This window comes from Solea senegalensis, linkage group LG9 (assembly GCF_019176455.1).
Source record: "Solea senegalensis isolate Sse05_10M linkage group LG9, IFAPA_SoseM_1, whole genome shotgun sequence".
In the NCBI taxonomy this organism is placed as follows: Eukaryota; Metazoa; Chordata; class Actinopteri; order Pleuronectiformes; family Soleidae; genus Solea; species Solea senegalensis.
In genome coordinates, this window is record NC_058029.1 from 10,758,601 (window position 1) to 10,775,664 (window position 17,064).

Here is a 17,064-nt window from a genome sequence, read left to right on the forward strand (position 1 = left end):
TTCCACTTCCGCTATGTCATTGCGACTGTAACTTCATTATGATCTGATTATGATCATTTTGAGTGAGGAGAGGAACAATCACTTTTCCTCCCAACAGAAAACGGTTTTGTGCATGTGCGCCAATCTTTCTGTAGTTATGAGGACACTAAGATAGAAACATCATTCAAACTTTAAAACTTTCAGCTCTATGAGGACACTATTGCTTGTTTTTGTTTTATTTGAATATTTAAAAAACATTCACCTCTTTCACAGATGAATTCACATGAATTCTCATTCATGGAATTTTCAGCCTTTTCCAGAATTTTACATTTGTGTGTCCCTTGAACTTGGTCTCTAGTTCACAAATTCCACTCTTCACACTATTTTCTACCACAATGCAGACATATGTGTACAAGACTTCATACAATGTGACGACCAAAGCGCAGTGATTCTCTAAATGAGAGGGGACCCGTTCAGCTTTTCTATAGAGCACAATATAAACTGACATCGCCCAGTCAACACAAATGTCCCTAATTTTAAAACTTTTGGTCTTTTTCTCAGCCATTTTTACACTCTCTGCCTTTACAAAGCCACCCTTCAGCCAGGACTTGTAACACTCACAGTGAAGAGTTTCAGCAATATAAACTACTGCCTTTGCCTTTTAATGAGTAGCTCGGAGCTTAAATCATTAAATATGTCTCTTGTACGGTTACATATGAAGTTATATAATGTAATGCGTAATTGTGTACAGAAAGAAAGGACATGGAATCTTATCAGGGTAGCATAGAGGCCGCACTGCAAAAGTGTTGAGGCACAACCAGCTTTGTTGTTTTTTTATGTCCGTCAGGTTCTGTGATCACTGGCATTTGGAATGATGTAACAAGTGAAATGTTGGTCTTATACTGTATTATCAGCAAACTGTCTTGTATATTAGCAAACTGTATGTAATGCTCAAGCATGTCTCATAAACCTGGAGTAATTCACATTTTTTCACAGCAGGTATTTTTTTCTAAATGAAATAGTGCGAGGACAAAGGTTTTACCAGTTTTAGACCAAAACATCATCAGCACCATGGACAGAGACAGACACAAGCTACCATAGGGATAAACACCATATAAAATTACATTTATAATGATGCTTTAACCACCTGACCATAACCAGATGTTTCAAAGACACAATATTCCATTTGAATAACACAGATTCTGCTCCTGTAAAGAACAAATGGACATTTTCCGGGTCTGTGTGGAGTGAAGGAGCAGATCATGTCTAATATCAGCACCACGGACAGAGACACTAAAAAGAAAGGCAGACATTTTTCCTTTAAGTGAATAAAATATGTCAAAATGAAGCCTCACTCTTTATATGACCTTCATATCATGACAGCAGCAGCAGTGTGACACGCGTGGCTGCTGCGTTAACCCTTCACAACGTCCTCGCGCGTTCTCTCGTCTCCTCGTCAGCTCTCGCGATGATAGAGGGCCGCAGCGCGGTTGGCTGGGACTGCGTCATCTGACTCAGGACGAGAGGGGAGGAGGGGGCGGGGCGCTGTCAGCGACAACGCGAATACATTAATAATTCAATCAAGACGAGGACGCGAAAAAAATCCCCTGAAAGTACCATCATACACGCGCTGACAGTGAAGGGAAGGAGGAGGAGGAAGAGGAGGAGGAAACACCGCTGCACTGGACCGTCGAGTGATGATGATGATGATGGTGATGATGATGCTAGCCACGGCCTGATGTTCTCCCCCGCTGATTCACAAGAAGTGGAGGACCGCTGCTAGTGAGGATTATCCCGGAGACTGGAGGCAGGAAGATAGGGAGGAGAGGAGGAGGAGGAGCAGCAGGGGCAGGGGAGGAAGCAGCGAGCATCATCCGGAGAGAGGAGCGTTTTCTGAGCGTCGTGGAGTCTGGTTGAAAAGGAAAATAGGGAATCTGGGATAGGATTTTTCAGGATATTGGATATTGTACACATTTAGAGTGCGATTTTCTTGTACAACATATTTATTTTCAGTGGATATTGGCCTTCAGGAAGCAAGCCAGTTGATGATTGTTCCAGAAACGAAGGCAGATGAGATCCACCACTACAACTGAGTGAGAATCAGCCGTTTTTTTCTCCTTCTTCTTATTTCTGTCTCGTTGTGTAAGTCATAAAGAAAGTGCAACACAATTGTATTCCATTTCTGTATTTTCTAAAGCATTTGGGGGTTACATTTGTGTGTGTGTGTGTGTGTGTGTGGTTTGGGTGTATAGGGGTAGGACCATATTGGACGCGTGATAGTCGAGGGTTGGACGGAAAGAGAAGAAGATGTCGGGTCAGACACTAACGGACCGCATCGCCGCGGCACAGTACAGCCTGACGGGATCCGAGGTGTCCCGAGCTGTGTGCAAGGCCACCACACATGAACAGACTGCTCCGAAGAAGAAGCACCTGGAGTGTAAGTATATCTATCTGTCTGTCTGTCTATCTATCTATCTATCTATCTATCTATCTATCTATCTATCTATCTATCTATCTATCTAAGTCCATGTGGTCATCTTCCTCTTAAAACAAGGCCATCTCAGCTAACTGGTTCCTTTTGGTTGTGGGAACATACCCTGAATGTTGCACATGGTCTCCCTCAACGTTTAGGGAACCTAAACCTGAGGGAACGTTCTCTAAACGTTAGTTTTTGGTTTGGTTGTAACTAACCTTAGGAGAACCATGGGCTTACATTCTTTGAACGTTGTGTGTCCGTAGGGATGAACAGGCTACTATACAGGATGACTGTATCTACTGATACTGGTAATAGTCTGGTTGATGGTCCTTTGGTGATCCAGCGGTGCTAGTATTAGGGTAAAATACCTTTAAAATTAGGAATCATTCGGTTTTTGTTGCTTTCTAACAAGCCTTTTAAATGTGACTTGGGGCTTGTTTTACAGTGGCTGCCATCTTGTGCCAACATGTCTCTACGGCAGCCTGGATGGATGTGCATTTAAGGTGGAAACGTATGCATACAAGGAAGAATGACTCTCCCTTCATAAAGCAGATGCACAAACCATTAAAGAAGAAGGCGGACATGGCAGAGAGAGTGTGGAGTGTTCTGAAGGAATGTTTACATCCTTTCTGGTCTGTGAAGGCCACTGTAATTTCCTGAGTCCCTGACCTGCTGGGAAAGGAAGGAGTGAGTGGGGCAGTCCGTCACAATAGAGAGAAGAGTGAAGGCTGTTTGTGTGTTGTTGTTTTTTTTGTCAGCTTGCAGCAGTGTTAAGTGAGCCGCATTCTTCTTATGATGTCAGGGTATTTACGGAGCTGAAGCAGCTATCACCTTCTGGCCTTCACTCCCCACGCTTCCAAACCATATTATGGCAGACTGATCTGTACTGTACTGTACTTGCTGGATATACAGCTTTAGATGAGCGTCAGTATAGAACCAAACTGAGGCCACAAAGCCTTAAAATGTCTGATTCTTAGGTGACCGACTGTCTGGACTCTGATGAGCATCTCCATGCTGCGCCAGTGTTGGTGAAAAGCCGTTTCTACTTTTCCTGAACTGTGGTCCCTTGTGAAATCACCACAACGTTCACAGCTCTGCCAATTTTATGAATGGACCCTATAGATGAAAAATGACATTAGGGAAGGGGCTCTCCAGTCCGATGACAACAACAGTTTGTATTACCATATGAACCGCACTGTACTGATGACTCAGCTACTCCATACATTTCTGTTGGAGCAAAAGGCATCAAGTTCAAGTTGGCAAGTTCTGAGTCTGAGTTTGTGTCTTGACCGAAGAATTAAACTGAATGACGAGCCACATTGAACCCAATCACAACAAAGTGGAACGTTTAACCACTTGCCAAAGTGTGTGTCAGCGTTTTGTTGACGCAAAAGCACTTGCCCTTCACATATCACAGTTTCCTTTCCATCCACGGTAATAGGACAAACTTTATGACCGATATTTAAATGACCGATACAATCCTTTTAAATGAAAAACTGGTGTTGAATTATTAAGGTTGTCATATGACAGACCTGCTGCTACTTCTCCTATGAGTTAATCTTTCCCTGTTAATGTTTGTAAAAGGAGAAAACACAATAAGAGTAGTTATCTGTTTGATCTGTAGCTCATGGTGAATGATGATAGAATATATTAGAATTTAAGCAAAAATAAACTAAATTCGGAAATGCTGAGTCAGCATTCTGAATGAGAGATTGTCTGAGTTTGACCACCCCACGCTTACTCCTGCAACTCACTACTTCTCATTATTTATTATTATTATTATTATTATTATTATTATTATTATTATTATTATTATTATTATTAATAATAATAATAATAATAATAATAATAATAATAATAATAATTACAGCCCAGATCTCTTTGTTTTGTAGTCGTTTTACTACACACAAGTTTACATTACAAATGGATCCACTGACTAAATCGCTCAGTTTTATTATTAGCCTCTTAATCCACTTCAAAGATCCTCCCATCATGCTAATGGAGTTCTGGCTCCATTACTTTCGAAGCTATTTACATATTTGAATGATTTTAAAATGCTGGACTAATTTGTTCTCCTTTATTGAGTTCTCATCTCCTTTCACTTTATATGAGTTTCTTGCTTTAATCAGCGGCTCATCAGTCTGACTGAAGTGTGGCAGAGACAGGTCATTTAAGATGATACAAATCTCAAGCAGGGTAACATGGTGGTGCAGTGGCAAGCATGGTTGCCTCACAACTCACGCATTCTTACCAGGCTTCCTCACACAGTCCATAACAGTCTGTAACATGCAGATTGGGAATTAGGGAGACACTAAATGAACTGTAGGTGTAAGTGTGACAGTGAATGGTTGTTTGTTCCCTGCATTTCGCCCTATGTCAGCTGAGGCTCCAACCCCCGCACATCCCTCATATGGAGGATAAAGTAGTAGAAAAGGGATGGATGATCTCTAGCGTCCTGCTTTTTGGTCAATCTCCCAAGTGTACTTCATCAATGGAGTCCATTAAATAGGGCACTCAGTCAATCCGATCTTCGATGTTGAATCAATGTCATGCATTAAACATGATGTGACCAGTAGGAAAAGGTCTGATCTGCTTTTCTTAGTAAATGAAGTTAATTTTATGATAAACATACGCATGTGCATAACCCATGTGCATCATGTTCTCTCCCCAGACACTGTAGCAATAAGAGGATAGACTTGTTACCTCCTGCTAGTACCAAATCTGGGCATTTCTCCACAGATATGTGTCCATGGGTCTAAGAATATGGTCTCTTGTAGATTGTTCCACCGAGATCCAAATGTGTATTGGTCTGTCACGCGGCTGATGAAGTGGCTTCCAGGGGAATTAGCTCCTCGTGCTGTGACTGTAAAGCCCCAGACAGAGAGAGACAGCAAAACTGAGAGCAGGAAACATTGTGGGGGTGCAGGAATAAACAAACATGTTGCTTGTTATGTCACAAAAGACACATGGAATATGGACACGCAATGATAAAAGATAAAACGTAGTAGCGGCACAATAACGGGGAAGATGTGTCAGTGATGACTGGGTTACTGGTTAGTGTCAACCTGACGCCACAGCGACCAGTCAGACACCAGTCTGCTGAGGTCCACTGTGATACTCGCCTCAAAATTGGTGACCACGCTGACTTTATGTATCAAATGCACATTGTTAAGTTAGTAGTCTTTTGGAGTTTGTATTACAGTAAGCATTTGTGAAATGCCACATCGATGCAGAATCTGTGTCATTTTCACACACAGGAAACTGTGTGTGTGTGTGCGTGTGTGTGTGCGTGTGTGCGTAATAGACATTTTGTGTACGCCTAATCTTGCTGGCAACATGCCAGCACAGGACTTTTGTGTGGGGAGCTGGGTGGAGCATTGGAGGAGGTGCAGCTGTCACTCAGCTGCCTTAATGGACTGAAGTTTTCAATGCATTAGAATAATTGCAGTGAAGAAAAAGGACCATTGCTAAGATGATCAGCCTTTTATGCTGCGATAAGAGTCAGAGAGCTTAACGTGCATAGCCATGAGATTTCTCACTTTCCTTTTCGTGCCATAAAGTAAAAGCATTTAGTGCTTTTTACTTCAGGCTCTGATCAGACTTCTTGCAGTGATAAGTGTCTTTTTTGTCAATTGTTTTTCTTTTGGCTGAAAGCGTTTTCCACTCTGCTCGTGTGCTCACGAAATGTTGGATGTTGGAGATTTACGCCTGGGTTTTTATGCCTTTTTAACTGATCTACAGTTTGGCATTGTTCGGTTTGAGGAGTGACGATACTCTCTGCCAATCAGTGGCCGGCAGTCTATCGACGTCAAATATTAGAATCTAACCCTAATGGAAAAGCAAAAAAAAAAGGAGAGTAGTGTCAAGCCAAGCCATGCTGAAACTGTATCATGGAAAAGCACAATTAATGGGTCTTTTTGGTGGTGTGATGTATTTCAGCCTCTCAGTCAGAGCCAAAACATGTGCCCTCTGTCTGTAGCTTGTAATGTTATCTTCTCAGGCTTATGAAAATCCATGGCACTGCTCTGTGTATCAAATTCAGCAAAACGTTCAGTGTGGTGTGCCTAACATTTCGTAGCCTGCAGGAAGCAGCCATGTGTGATCATGGCTAGGTTTTTTTTTATGATTATTGGCACTTTGGAGCGGTGTTATTATCTGTGGGTTTGCATCATGCACAGAACACAAATCAGCTTTTGTAAAAGAAGAGTTCTTGTTCATTTCACGTTTCAATCCGTGAGAGTTCACTGCAGTCTTTTAAATCCATGGAGATTGAGTAATATATCACAGAAGCTGACAGACTGAATGTGTCTCACTCTTATAATGTCCCCCAGGATGGAAACCTGCGGTCACCAGACATCTTGAGCTTTCTGAGACACCTTCCTTCATCCTACTCCAGAAAACCATTGAGCTTCTCAATAAAAGTGTGTAAAGTTAACTATGCTATTTAATGTGAAATTGAATTAGCACTGGATTCTGTTCCTAATATGAGGTGATCACGGTTCCACGCTCTGTCTTCTGTGCTCTCTTTGAGTGCTTTATATGATAGTGATCCAACTCTGCTGCGTTTCAGGATCTTTGGTGATCTGGTAAATTGGTCTACCTGGCACGTTGCCCGGTATATATGCTGCTGGTTGAACACCATGGCTGCCTGCCAAAATGGCGTAATTTTGGTTCAGAATGTTGCATGGTGGGATTGTGTGATGTCAGCTACCACAGCTGTGTGCATCATATTACAGCATGGGCACAGGGCCATACAGTAGATGTTTATAGAATTTATCTGAAGCTACTGCTGCCTTATTGAGTTTGCAGCAGGTGACATTTAAGTAAATATGTCTGTGGAAATATGCACTGATCGTATTGATTGTTGCACTTTGACAAAGACATTTGTTGTGGGTGTGATGCAAGGCAGCATTTCACTGTTATCACAATCTGAATCTGAAATAACCAATCAGAGGCTCGACTTAGGCCTGGCCTAGGCGTGTCTGCTGCATCTCACCACATCACCAATAGGTTTATGACTATTGTTTATGACTATTGATTTATCCTTGACAGAAAAGGTTATAAAGCTCTACTCCATAGGGATAGAGAAAATTGGATATGATTATAACTGACATTTTCCTGTATTTGCAGCCTTCACTTTCTCCACATACAGCTGCTAAGATGTTTTTTTAAAATATAATACTTGTGTTTGTCATGTTTTCAAATTCAGCATAGGCACTAAAACTACTGTGAAATGAAAGGTACTATTGCTGGTACATCGTCAGTATCATTATCAACAGATCCTTTCTCTGTCTGTCATCTTTGAAACATTGGCCAGATGCCCGAAATTTAAAAATAGGCGTTGTGAACACTCTCGTCTGTTATTAAAATGGATGCTGACATTAAAAACGTGACAGAATGTGGCAGTGACGCACACGCCACGCATCCAGTGTGAACCGGGCCTTAGACTGAGGTGAAGGTGTGTGAGAAACACAGACACTGATCTGACAATAGAATAATTGAATGTGTAAACAAGTACATACATTTGTAAATAGTGAACTAACCTAAATATGTGAGTCACCAAAATATACAGTATGAACTCAGATATTGAACCCTTGACCCCTTTAAATTCATGCTATTCAATAAAAACAGTCAAATTTTTCTAAATTAGATGATCTTCAATCACTGATCAAGATTAATATATATAGAAAAAATATTACATGTATATATATATATATATATATATATACATATATATATAATATTTTATCTTGTGATGACTGGAACAGAGCCATGTTTCACTGTGAATTTACTGAAATGGAGCATAGACCAGAGAGCATGCAGGGTATCAGTGGTTCAGACAAACACAGAACCAGTGTCACTCTAACAGCGAGGGATGTTTTTACCCAAAGACAAGCCCATCCGCTCCCGCCGCTCCAATTAGCCTCCATCTTTGTTTTCTCATGTTGCCCTGATCTCGTCATCCTCCGCTTGTGAAGAGAGAGAAGACAAATCTGTAGCTTCAATGTTGTGTTTTCTTTCAGTAATGTGTGGGACGATCTGTCCCTTTTCCCTCAATTTTTTTTTTTATACAATGGATATGACATTAAATCTCAGGGTATATCGTCATGCTGCCTGTTTGTTACGATCATTATCACCCTAAATCTAGTCACTCTAATTAGCAGGTTTTTTAACACACAGATGCGATTAAGCAAAGGATATAAGGCTTGCCGTGTGTGTGTGTTTGTGTGTGTGTGTGTGTGTGTGTGTGTGTATTAGCAGTGTGCTGCCACAACATGAGTCACCACTTTGAGAGACAGACAGTATTCTTGAAACAGGGGTGTGAGGTGTAGGGAACTGTTGTGAAAGTCTGGAAAGTTATAACTGTTTGTGTACAATTGTGTTCACAATTCATGTTTTCACCCCTCATTTCCTCCAGCCATTGGCTTTTGAGCCCATAACATTAAAGATAATCATTTATTAGTTATTTTGTTGTACTAGTGCTGTGGGATTGGAAATGTTAGGGTGTGTATGCAGACTTGTTCAGAGAAAGTGTAATAAGAAAACTCAGGGTGAATTAAGAAAGCATAATATTACTACAATAAAACTGTTGTGTAATTTTGGATGTATTGGTTGCAGTATAATCTACAATCTTAATCAAACTCCTAATACACCAACTGTTCTCCTTTTTCTTTTTCTTTTTTACCTCTGACAACTTCATTTATTGGTGGTTTCCAGACTTGAAGACGATTTGAACAGGACAATTTTAAAAAACACAATATGGACTCAATGTTCACTAAGTATTTAACAATCAGGTACAATCAGGAACCACAATAAAAAGACAGTAGATCCTTTCAATGGCAGACATTGGGGCAGGTCACAGTAGGAAAAGCACAGGTGGAAATAATTTAACTAATCATAGCTGAGATTCATGGAGCTGTCTCAGTTTCAGGGTGCATGCCAGCTCGTCATATGTTATCAGGAACACCTGCGCTTTTCCTGCTAAAACATGTCAAATTGTGTGCTGTGAAAAAGGGCCATTGCAGCTTGTCCTTCTCCCTCTAAGTCCCAATAAATCAGAATTAAAATTGGAGTATTCTCAGTAGGACACACAAATAGATATAAGAGCTAAAGGCCTGTACAGACTCCGTGGCAACAGAGAAATGTGTTCTCGACACATCATCTGGGCAGAGCTTTTTTCCTCGTGTGGTGTCCAGCAACTATGGTGTGATTGGTCAGAAATCTGAAGTGGGCGTGGCTAATGCAGAAAAGCAGAAATGTTGTCATTGCCTATGAGTTCTGCACTTGAGTTTCTCATGAAGTATAAAATGTCCTGTTCAGAACTAACTTTGTTCTTGTTCTTGCCACCTCGAAAACTATGTGGGGAAATTAAAGTTTCCAGGTGTAGGGCATAGATCAGCCTGTGGATATGCCCCACTCCCTCTACAATGGCAGACAGACATATGTGTGTTATTTATTTATTTTCCTTTATTTAACCACCTATTGCATTAGTAAATGCTACGTAAACAATTGCACCTTGTATCATGAAATGAAGTGTCTTCAGACATTTGTTTACCTCCATGTCTGTATGCAGAATCACTGCATTCTGAAAAACGACAATAACAGAATTAACTGTTGGTAGAACAACCCACGAGTCATACTTTCACACTCATAATGCAGAATCGCATGTTAGTCAGTCTCTCTGAGAGACAGTATATCTAAACTGAATTGGACATTTAACTGCCCCCGCTAATAATAAATTCAATACACTCAGGCCCAGGAAGATAATATTGTGTCTTATAGCTTTGCCTCCGCAGTGTTCACTAAACTAGTGCTGTCTGAATATAAACCAAAATGCTTGGCCAAAATGAAAACAGCCCCTCAAAACACAACAACACTCATATGTGAGCCTTTAAAATGTGTCCAATTAAACTGAGGAATGTCTTCTCAAAACCTGGATTGCAGATAAAACTGATAAACAGAACCTCCAACAAATAAAATCAGCACATATCACGATTCCTTTTCCTTTTCTAGCCCAATGTAAAGACTGTGTGTAACGCTTGTATTGGTAGATCTATGAATGTGTACAAGACAAAGTCTCCCACACTGTCGGTGCTCCTTTTTTCTCACATCCCACTTCAGTTTCACTCCGTCTTTACATCACTCTGCTCCTCTCTGTTCTCTCCTCTCTTTTAAATTGGTTCAGTGTTTATCCAGTGCGACGCTGCAGTCAACAGAGGAATATAAAAGGATGTTAGCAAGAGGACTCGGCATCCTCTGCAGTGCTGAATTCACAGTGTGTTACCTCAAAAGCCACAAAGTGCCTCTCTAATGTCACACTGTGTGGGAGGTGGTCTGTCCTACTAACAGTGTGTGTTCAAATTAATGACCTGGAACCAGTAACCCCCATACATCTGCTACTGACTATTATCTACTCAAAAAATCTAAGCAGCTGATTCAAATGGACTTGCTTCTCTTTTTTTTCTTTTTCTTTTAATGCCACCCACCACTATTCATCTCTATCTGTTTTCTTGACGATCATCATCTGAAGGTCGTGATGCCCTTCAGCCCTTTACTGTAGCACTGCAATAAACACAGAGGTGCTCGAGAGTCAGCTCTGAGCACAGACTATATATCAAATAGTGGATGTATAAGACTGTTGTGAAGCCTTCAGATTTGTGATTAGACAATATCAGCTGACCCTCCATGTATACTGTACTGTATGTGTATCATCTGTTTTCCTCTAAAAGGCAACATTATTTACTTAATTTACATCATGTAAATTAATATGTTAACATCTAATCAGAATAGTTAATCTGAATGTACTTTACTTCTAACAGTGCTGGCATCATTTGGTTTTCATGTTTTCATGCCCTTAAGCTACTGTATATAAAATAGGCAACATTTACAACACCTGAAGTAAAAAAAGTGTAACTGTGTTGTCAACATTCACAAATAGTCTATATTATTGTTTTTATAAACCGTGTTGATGTCACGTGTTACATAAAATACTCGGCATGGGTCAAAATATCGATTTGGTGATTTATCATCGTCCTTCCTCTTGTAATATGATAATCATTACGCCAGGGCAAATATCAATAGTTTATTTAACAAATGAAGGCGCTCTAAAGTAAACAGTAAACAAGAGACGCACCATCCATGTTCAACACATAGACTTTCCGTATGTAATTTGTTCTCTATGTTGTGAATAAATAGAGAAATCCTGCACTTTTAACGTTTCACAGACATTTTGTTTTCTTCAGTTTTGACAGATATTGTGATGTGTCACTATATTAATACTATATATTGTCTTGCAGTATATTGATTGTCACAGAATTGTTGTATAGTGATATTATTGGTATCGTGGACCATGTATCGACAGAGTGTGTGAGTGTTTAGACTCTGGTTCAGGTTCTTAGGTTCTTCATGCATGCGTTGTGGGTTTTTCCCTCATTTTTAAGGCACACGCAGTTGCTGTCATTTACTGATGTGTCAGTCAGTCAATTAGAAGGGAACAATATCCTGATACATGCCTTGAATGTGATGGAACCTATTGTTTTTAGTCGTACACATTTTTTAATACTAACTTATATAAATTGAGTTTTTGTAGCTAGTGCACATGTGCAGTGTGGAATATTTCACCCATCAACACCATCAACTGAGTGAAGTGTCTATTATGAAGACGGTGACGTCTGTGTCCACCAGCAGCAGTAGCTGAAACATGGTGTTTCCTTACAAGTCACTTCCAACCTCCACAGTGTCTGGATCCCGATTGCTTCCTCTTTGTTTGGCTGCCACACCACATTGGTGCTAGGCTACGCTGGGGCACAGTGCATTCTGGGTAATTTTTCTCTACCCCTCTAGGTTGCTTGGGGGTGAGAGGAGCTATAAATAAACACTGTGCTTTCATGGTGCATTCACGTGTAGCTCAACAAGGCACCGCTCGTGCAGCATGGCTTGTAGCACACACTGCATGTTTTGCATCGATGAAACGCTCAGTGAATCCCCGCGTCTTCTGTAAAGTCACCCATTCAACAATATGAGAATAAATATGCGGCATATGTTGCCTGGTGGGTATTTACCTTGTATAAATTGAGTGGCGGAATCGGTGTTGAATCTAGAACAAGCAGCGTTAAACCAGGTGTGACTCGAGTACATCTGGCTTTGTCGACCTTGTCAGTCTGCTGCTGAGGGAGTTTGCGCCTGTGAAAATGATTTCACAGGAACTTAACTGAATCCTTGATGTCACTGCAAATATGAGAGTGTGTTGCTAAGGAAACCACCTTGGCCTGTCCCCAGTGGTACAATTGTCAAAATCTGTCCTTAAAAATGGGAAGAGAATGTTGTGTTTGTCATGTGCCAGCTTATGTTAGATGTTCTAGTGTCTTGTGGTGGATGGATTCTCTCACACAGGCTTTACTGTCAGTTGCTTGTTATGATGCGACGGTTAATGAAGATTATTGTCTGAGGAAAAAACACAGTATCACAGTTTTACGACTAAAAGGCATTATTTTTCAACACTATACAATAAAATCACTTGTCATTCTTTAATACTATGTTTTATTGCGTTGTTCTTTAGAGTGGATTGCATGTCATTTTGGAGAGTGTTCGCTTCAATGCTCCTTTTATAGCAAAAAATCTTAACACTATGCTACTACATTAACTGTGATTTAATGCTATACCTTCCCTTGATCAGGTGCAACTGCATGGTGATCTTGTGAAGATGTTGCAGTGAATTTGAATTGTTGGACTCTTTAGCAGCGACTTTTAGTTTGAACAAGTAATGTCCCATGTTTCTGTTACTTTGAAATAATATATAGTCCTCCAGCACAGGTATGTACAGGGGTGTGAATGGCCCTATTCAGACCTGGCATTAACATCTTTCCTCGTTGATCTCAGCCCACGTGGATAGCACCAACCATGACTGTTCACATCTCTGATTAAAATGTATGCTGGATGCATCTTTGGTGAACACATAAGATCAGTGTTTGTTGCTATATTTAGCACCTTTTCAAACTCCTCTAGTGACTCCTCACACACTGGCCATCAGGGCAGCTATAGGCGATCGTCGCCTGCTCAGGGCGATCTGACCATCAGAGCAATGCGTCCCAGGCCTAAACCTGTATGGTACGACTATATTCCATAGAAAGTATTGATAATATATAAGTGGAGAAAGAGAGAGACCACTTGTTGCAAACATGTTATGATAAAAACGGCTGGCATATACAACACAAGATTAGATTGTTGTGTTGTATTGTAGGGTGTGAAAATCTGCTTGTATTTCAGCCTCTGCTTCAGTACCGTTGGATTGCATTGATTGCTGTCCACAAAATGACTGTGTGTGTGTGTGTGTGAGTGTGTGTGTACTCGACTGTGTGTTTAGATGTAGACATTGATCTGATACAAAATATACCGGGTATGATTCAGTGTGTCGTATGTTGTAATGCACACTACATGAAATATGGATCCAACTATCCGGTGTGACTGACCTTGTCAGGACCAGTAATTGCCACGGAGACCAACTCCAGGTCCTCATGAGGCAGACCCTGTTTAGTTTGGGTCTAAGATTTGAATTATGGTTAAGGTTAGTGATAACGCTTTGTTTAGGCTGTCCAAATGAACGGAAGATAAGGCAGTGTCCTAAGAAGAATAGGACCTCCGTGTGTGTGTGTGTGTGTGTATCTCTTCTTTTTTTTTTTACTTACGCTCACACATGAATAATTGAAAAGGAACGGGTGGGGGGTGTGAGTCAGGAGATCCTGCTGAATTGTTGTTAACCATCTCAGTCTCATCCGAATTGAGACTCTCTGTCTGCTTCTCTGTCTCTGCAAGATTATGATTACTTCCCACTGCACCATGTTTAGCTCAATACTCTGCTTTTTTTTTTTTACATATTTCTGTCAGCATACAAATGTGATACTGATTGCTTTTCAGCGTTGAGACAACAAGGTGTAGCATGAAAGGGTGAGAGAGAGGGGACATCAGAGGAAAGTATGAGGCAACATCGCAAGCAGGTGCCCCGAACATACTATTTATTTCTGAATGTAACTGAAAAAGATCACTCCCTAAAAATATTATTATTTGAATATCATTCCCTTATTTGAATGAAAAATGTCAAAAATACTGTATATCACAGTGTTTCTTCCTTGGCCCATATCCTACCCTCACTCCTCTTTTGCATAATTTTGTGAACAGACAAAGAGTCAGAAAGACATTGTCTGTGGTGGACGCAACTAAATTGAACTAAAACAAATAATCTGTTAATGTGTTGCTTATTGTACTCATATGAGGACAGTTTAGCACGACGATGAGACAGATGCTTATGTAGATAGTGGATGGCAGTTGTAAGTGGGTTTGGCTTTTTTTTTGGCCAAAGCACAGACCGTCACAGTGGGAACTACAGAAAGAGAGAGTGAGAGTGAGACAGAGAGACTGAGATGCGTGGGATGATGCAGGCTGCTGACTCATCACTCTGTAGGGATTAGTGTTCGTATTCTGTGAGTGCGTGTACGTTTGTGTGGACTACCTTACTACGGAATAGGACGTGCACAGCAGTCACGATGAAAGCAGCATGATTGCTAAAGCAAGGTGACCTTGAACGCCTTTCCCAAGGAAACGCCTCCTTCCATTAGACATTTGACTTTATTAATGGGAGATGATGGATGATAACACAACAAATACACACGTCACACTGCAACTAAATGAGAAGAACCACCAGGAAATTGTTCCTTAGATTTTTGAGTCCCACGTGCTATTCACCAGGAAATGTTGTTATGCTTGCATAATAACAATAAAGAATCTTGAATCTTGAATCTTGAATCTTCAATATGTCTGTCTTTGCAGACTTGAGGCAGATTGTTCTCTGTTCGGCATAATGTTGCAGGATTTTGTTAGAAAACATAAAGTTCAGTTTGTTCAGTAATCTGAATCAAAACCTTGCTGTTCTCAATCTCCCTGTCACTGAGTATTCACATCATTATAACAAGTGGCAGATTTGCTCCATGTGTGGAGTGTATGCAGGTGTCAGTTGTACTGACATTCAATCTATTTTAAGCCAGAAAGGGAAAATTCAATAGACACCTCTTAGCTGCCTGACACCGTTAATGAATCACAGTACCCAACAATGGCCGCTCCGCATTCAACCTTGCTCTGCTGAATCAAGCCTTTTCAATTGATGCCAGTCATGTCTTCTCTCCTTCTCTGTCCATCACTCTGTGTGCATGCCTACTTATCCCATTCTCATCCCTCATTCTATCTGTGCTGACAAGCTCTGGGGTTTGCTCAGGTGAACTGCTCTCTTGTCTGATGCTGAATAGATATTGGGAACAGATGGCTCTAGCGGTATCTGACAGGAAATTAAACTGCTGCTTGGCCTCTTTAAATGCGTACTAGCAAGAGTATTTGCAATTGGTAGTTTGTCCCTAGAGTCAATTTACCTCTTAAATGACTAACATGCAGATATGGCTGCCGTGGCCACTGCAACCCTGCGGTTACTCCTTCTTGTCATGTCAACCACGGAATCTAACACGTTATTGCATCACAGCTCAGCAAAAAAAAAACATCAGATGCTCTCTCAGGGGAGATGATGACAGTCCTCTAGCACAGTGGATTACGATGGTAATCAGTGTTTAGAAAGCCTGTCAGCTGTTGTTGTCTCAGTGGACAGGTTAGTTATTGTTCACGTTATGCAGAAGAATATGGCAACATGTGTCCAGAAACCACTTCTGATTGAATTGTAAACCCATTAAACCAAGTCAAAACACTATGGGGAAAATTTAAACTCAACAAGGATCAGGGTCAATTTAACTCATTTCTTTTTAGGACTTGTCATTCTTATTGTCATTCCGTCCTTCTTGTCTGACACCCACTGCTTTGACATGCTGTATGTTGTGAACGAGTATGTGAGAACATATGATTGTGTGTGGGAAGCTACAGATGGATTACCCGTCTGGGACCAATAAAGTTTTCTGAATCATGAAAGACACCAATACTATGCAGCTCTTGGTATAGTCCATGATTGGGCCTCTATTTTCTCTCTGCCATATTTTGGTCAAACCAAGAAACTCAGAGGCAAAGAAAAATAATAGTGTCAAAATGTAGAAATATACTAAATTCTAAAGTCTGTGGCCATCACAGTGTACTTGTGCTCAGTGTCTTCTTTAACAACATTCAGCATGTGACCCCCTTTTCTTCCCTGTGCTTATTAGACCTGATCCAGGCAACCCAGGAGACCACTGTGAATGTGCCGCAGATGGCCGACACGCTGCTGGAGAGGGTCGGCAATGCCAGCTGGGTGGTGGTTTTCAAAGCCCTGATCACTACACACCACCTCATGGTGCATGGAAATGAGGTGAGACTATACCACAGACATACACTACAGTACAGTACAGTAGGGAAAATGTAAGGAGGGGAAACAAAACACGAGCTAGACACCATATCTCAGCACTGACTGGTTGTAGAGGTAATCTGTCAGTAAAAAAAGTAGGGCAGTGCTGGACAGAGGCATGCATGCTTGACTGTCCACAGAAGACTCACAGACACCTGCTCACCAACACATACCAGCAAAGGCACAGATTTTTTGTGTTATGTGTCTGGAAGTCTGGAGTGGATATATACCAATATTACTATTG

At 40.9% G+C, this 17,064-nt stretch overlaps 1 protein-coding gene across 2 annotated transcripts in view; it reads left to right on the forward strand.

Moving 5' to 3' along the window:
• The first annotated feature begins 60 nt into the window (after positions 1–60).
• The window catches only part of LOC122774657 (clathrin coat assembly protein AP180-like), a 30,581-nt gene continuing 13,577 nt past the window's right edge, over positions 61–17,064 (forward strand). For both annotated transcript variants that reach the window (XM_044034121.1, XM_044034122.1), the window contains exons 1-3: positions 61–2,072; positions 2,232–2,416; positions 16,642–16,784. In XM_044034121.1, the coding sequence (XP_043890056.1) occupies positions 2,287–2,416; positions 16,642–16,784 (273 nt within the window). In that variant the 5' untranslated portion in view covers positions 61–2,072; positions 2,232–2,286. The remainder of the gene's footprint in view (positions 2,073–2,231; positions 2,417–16,641; positions 16,785–17,064) is intronic.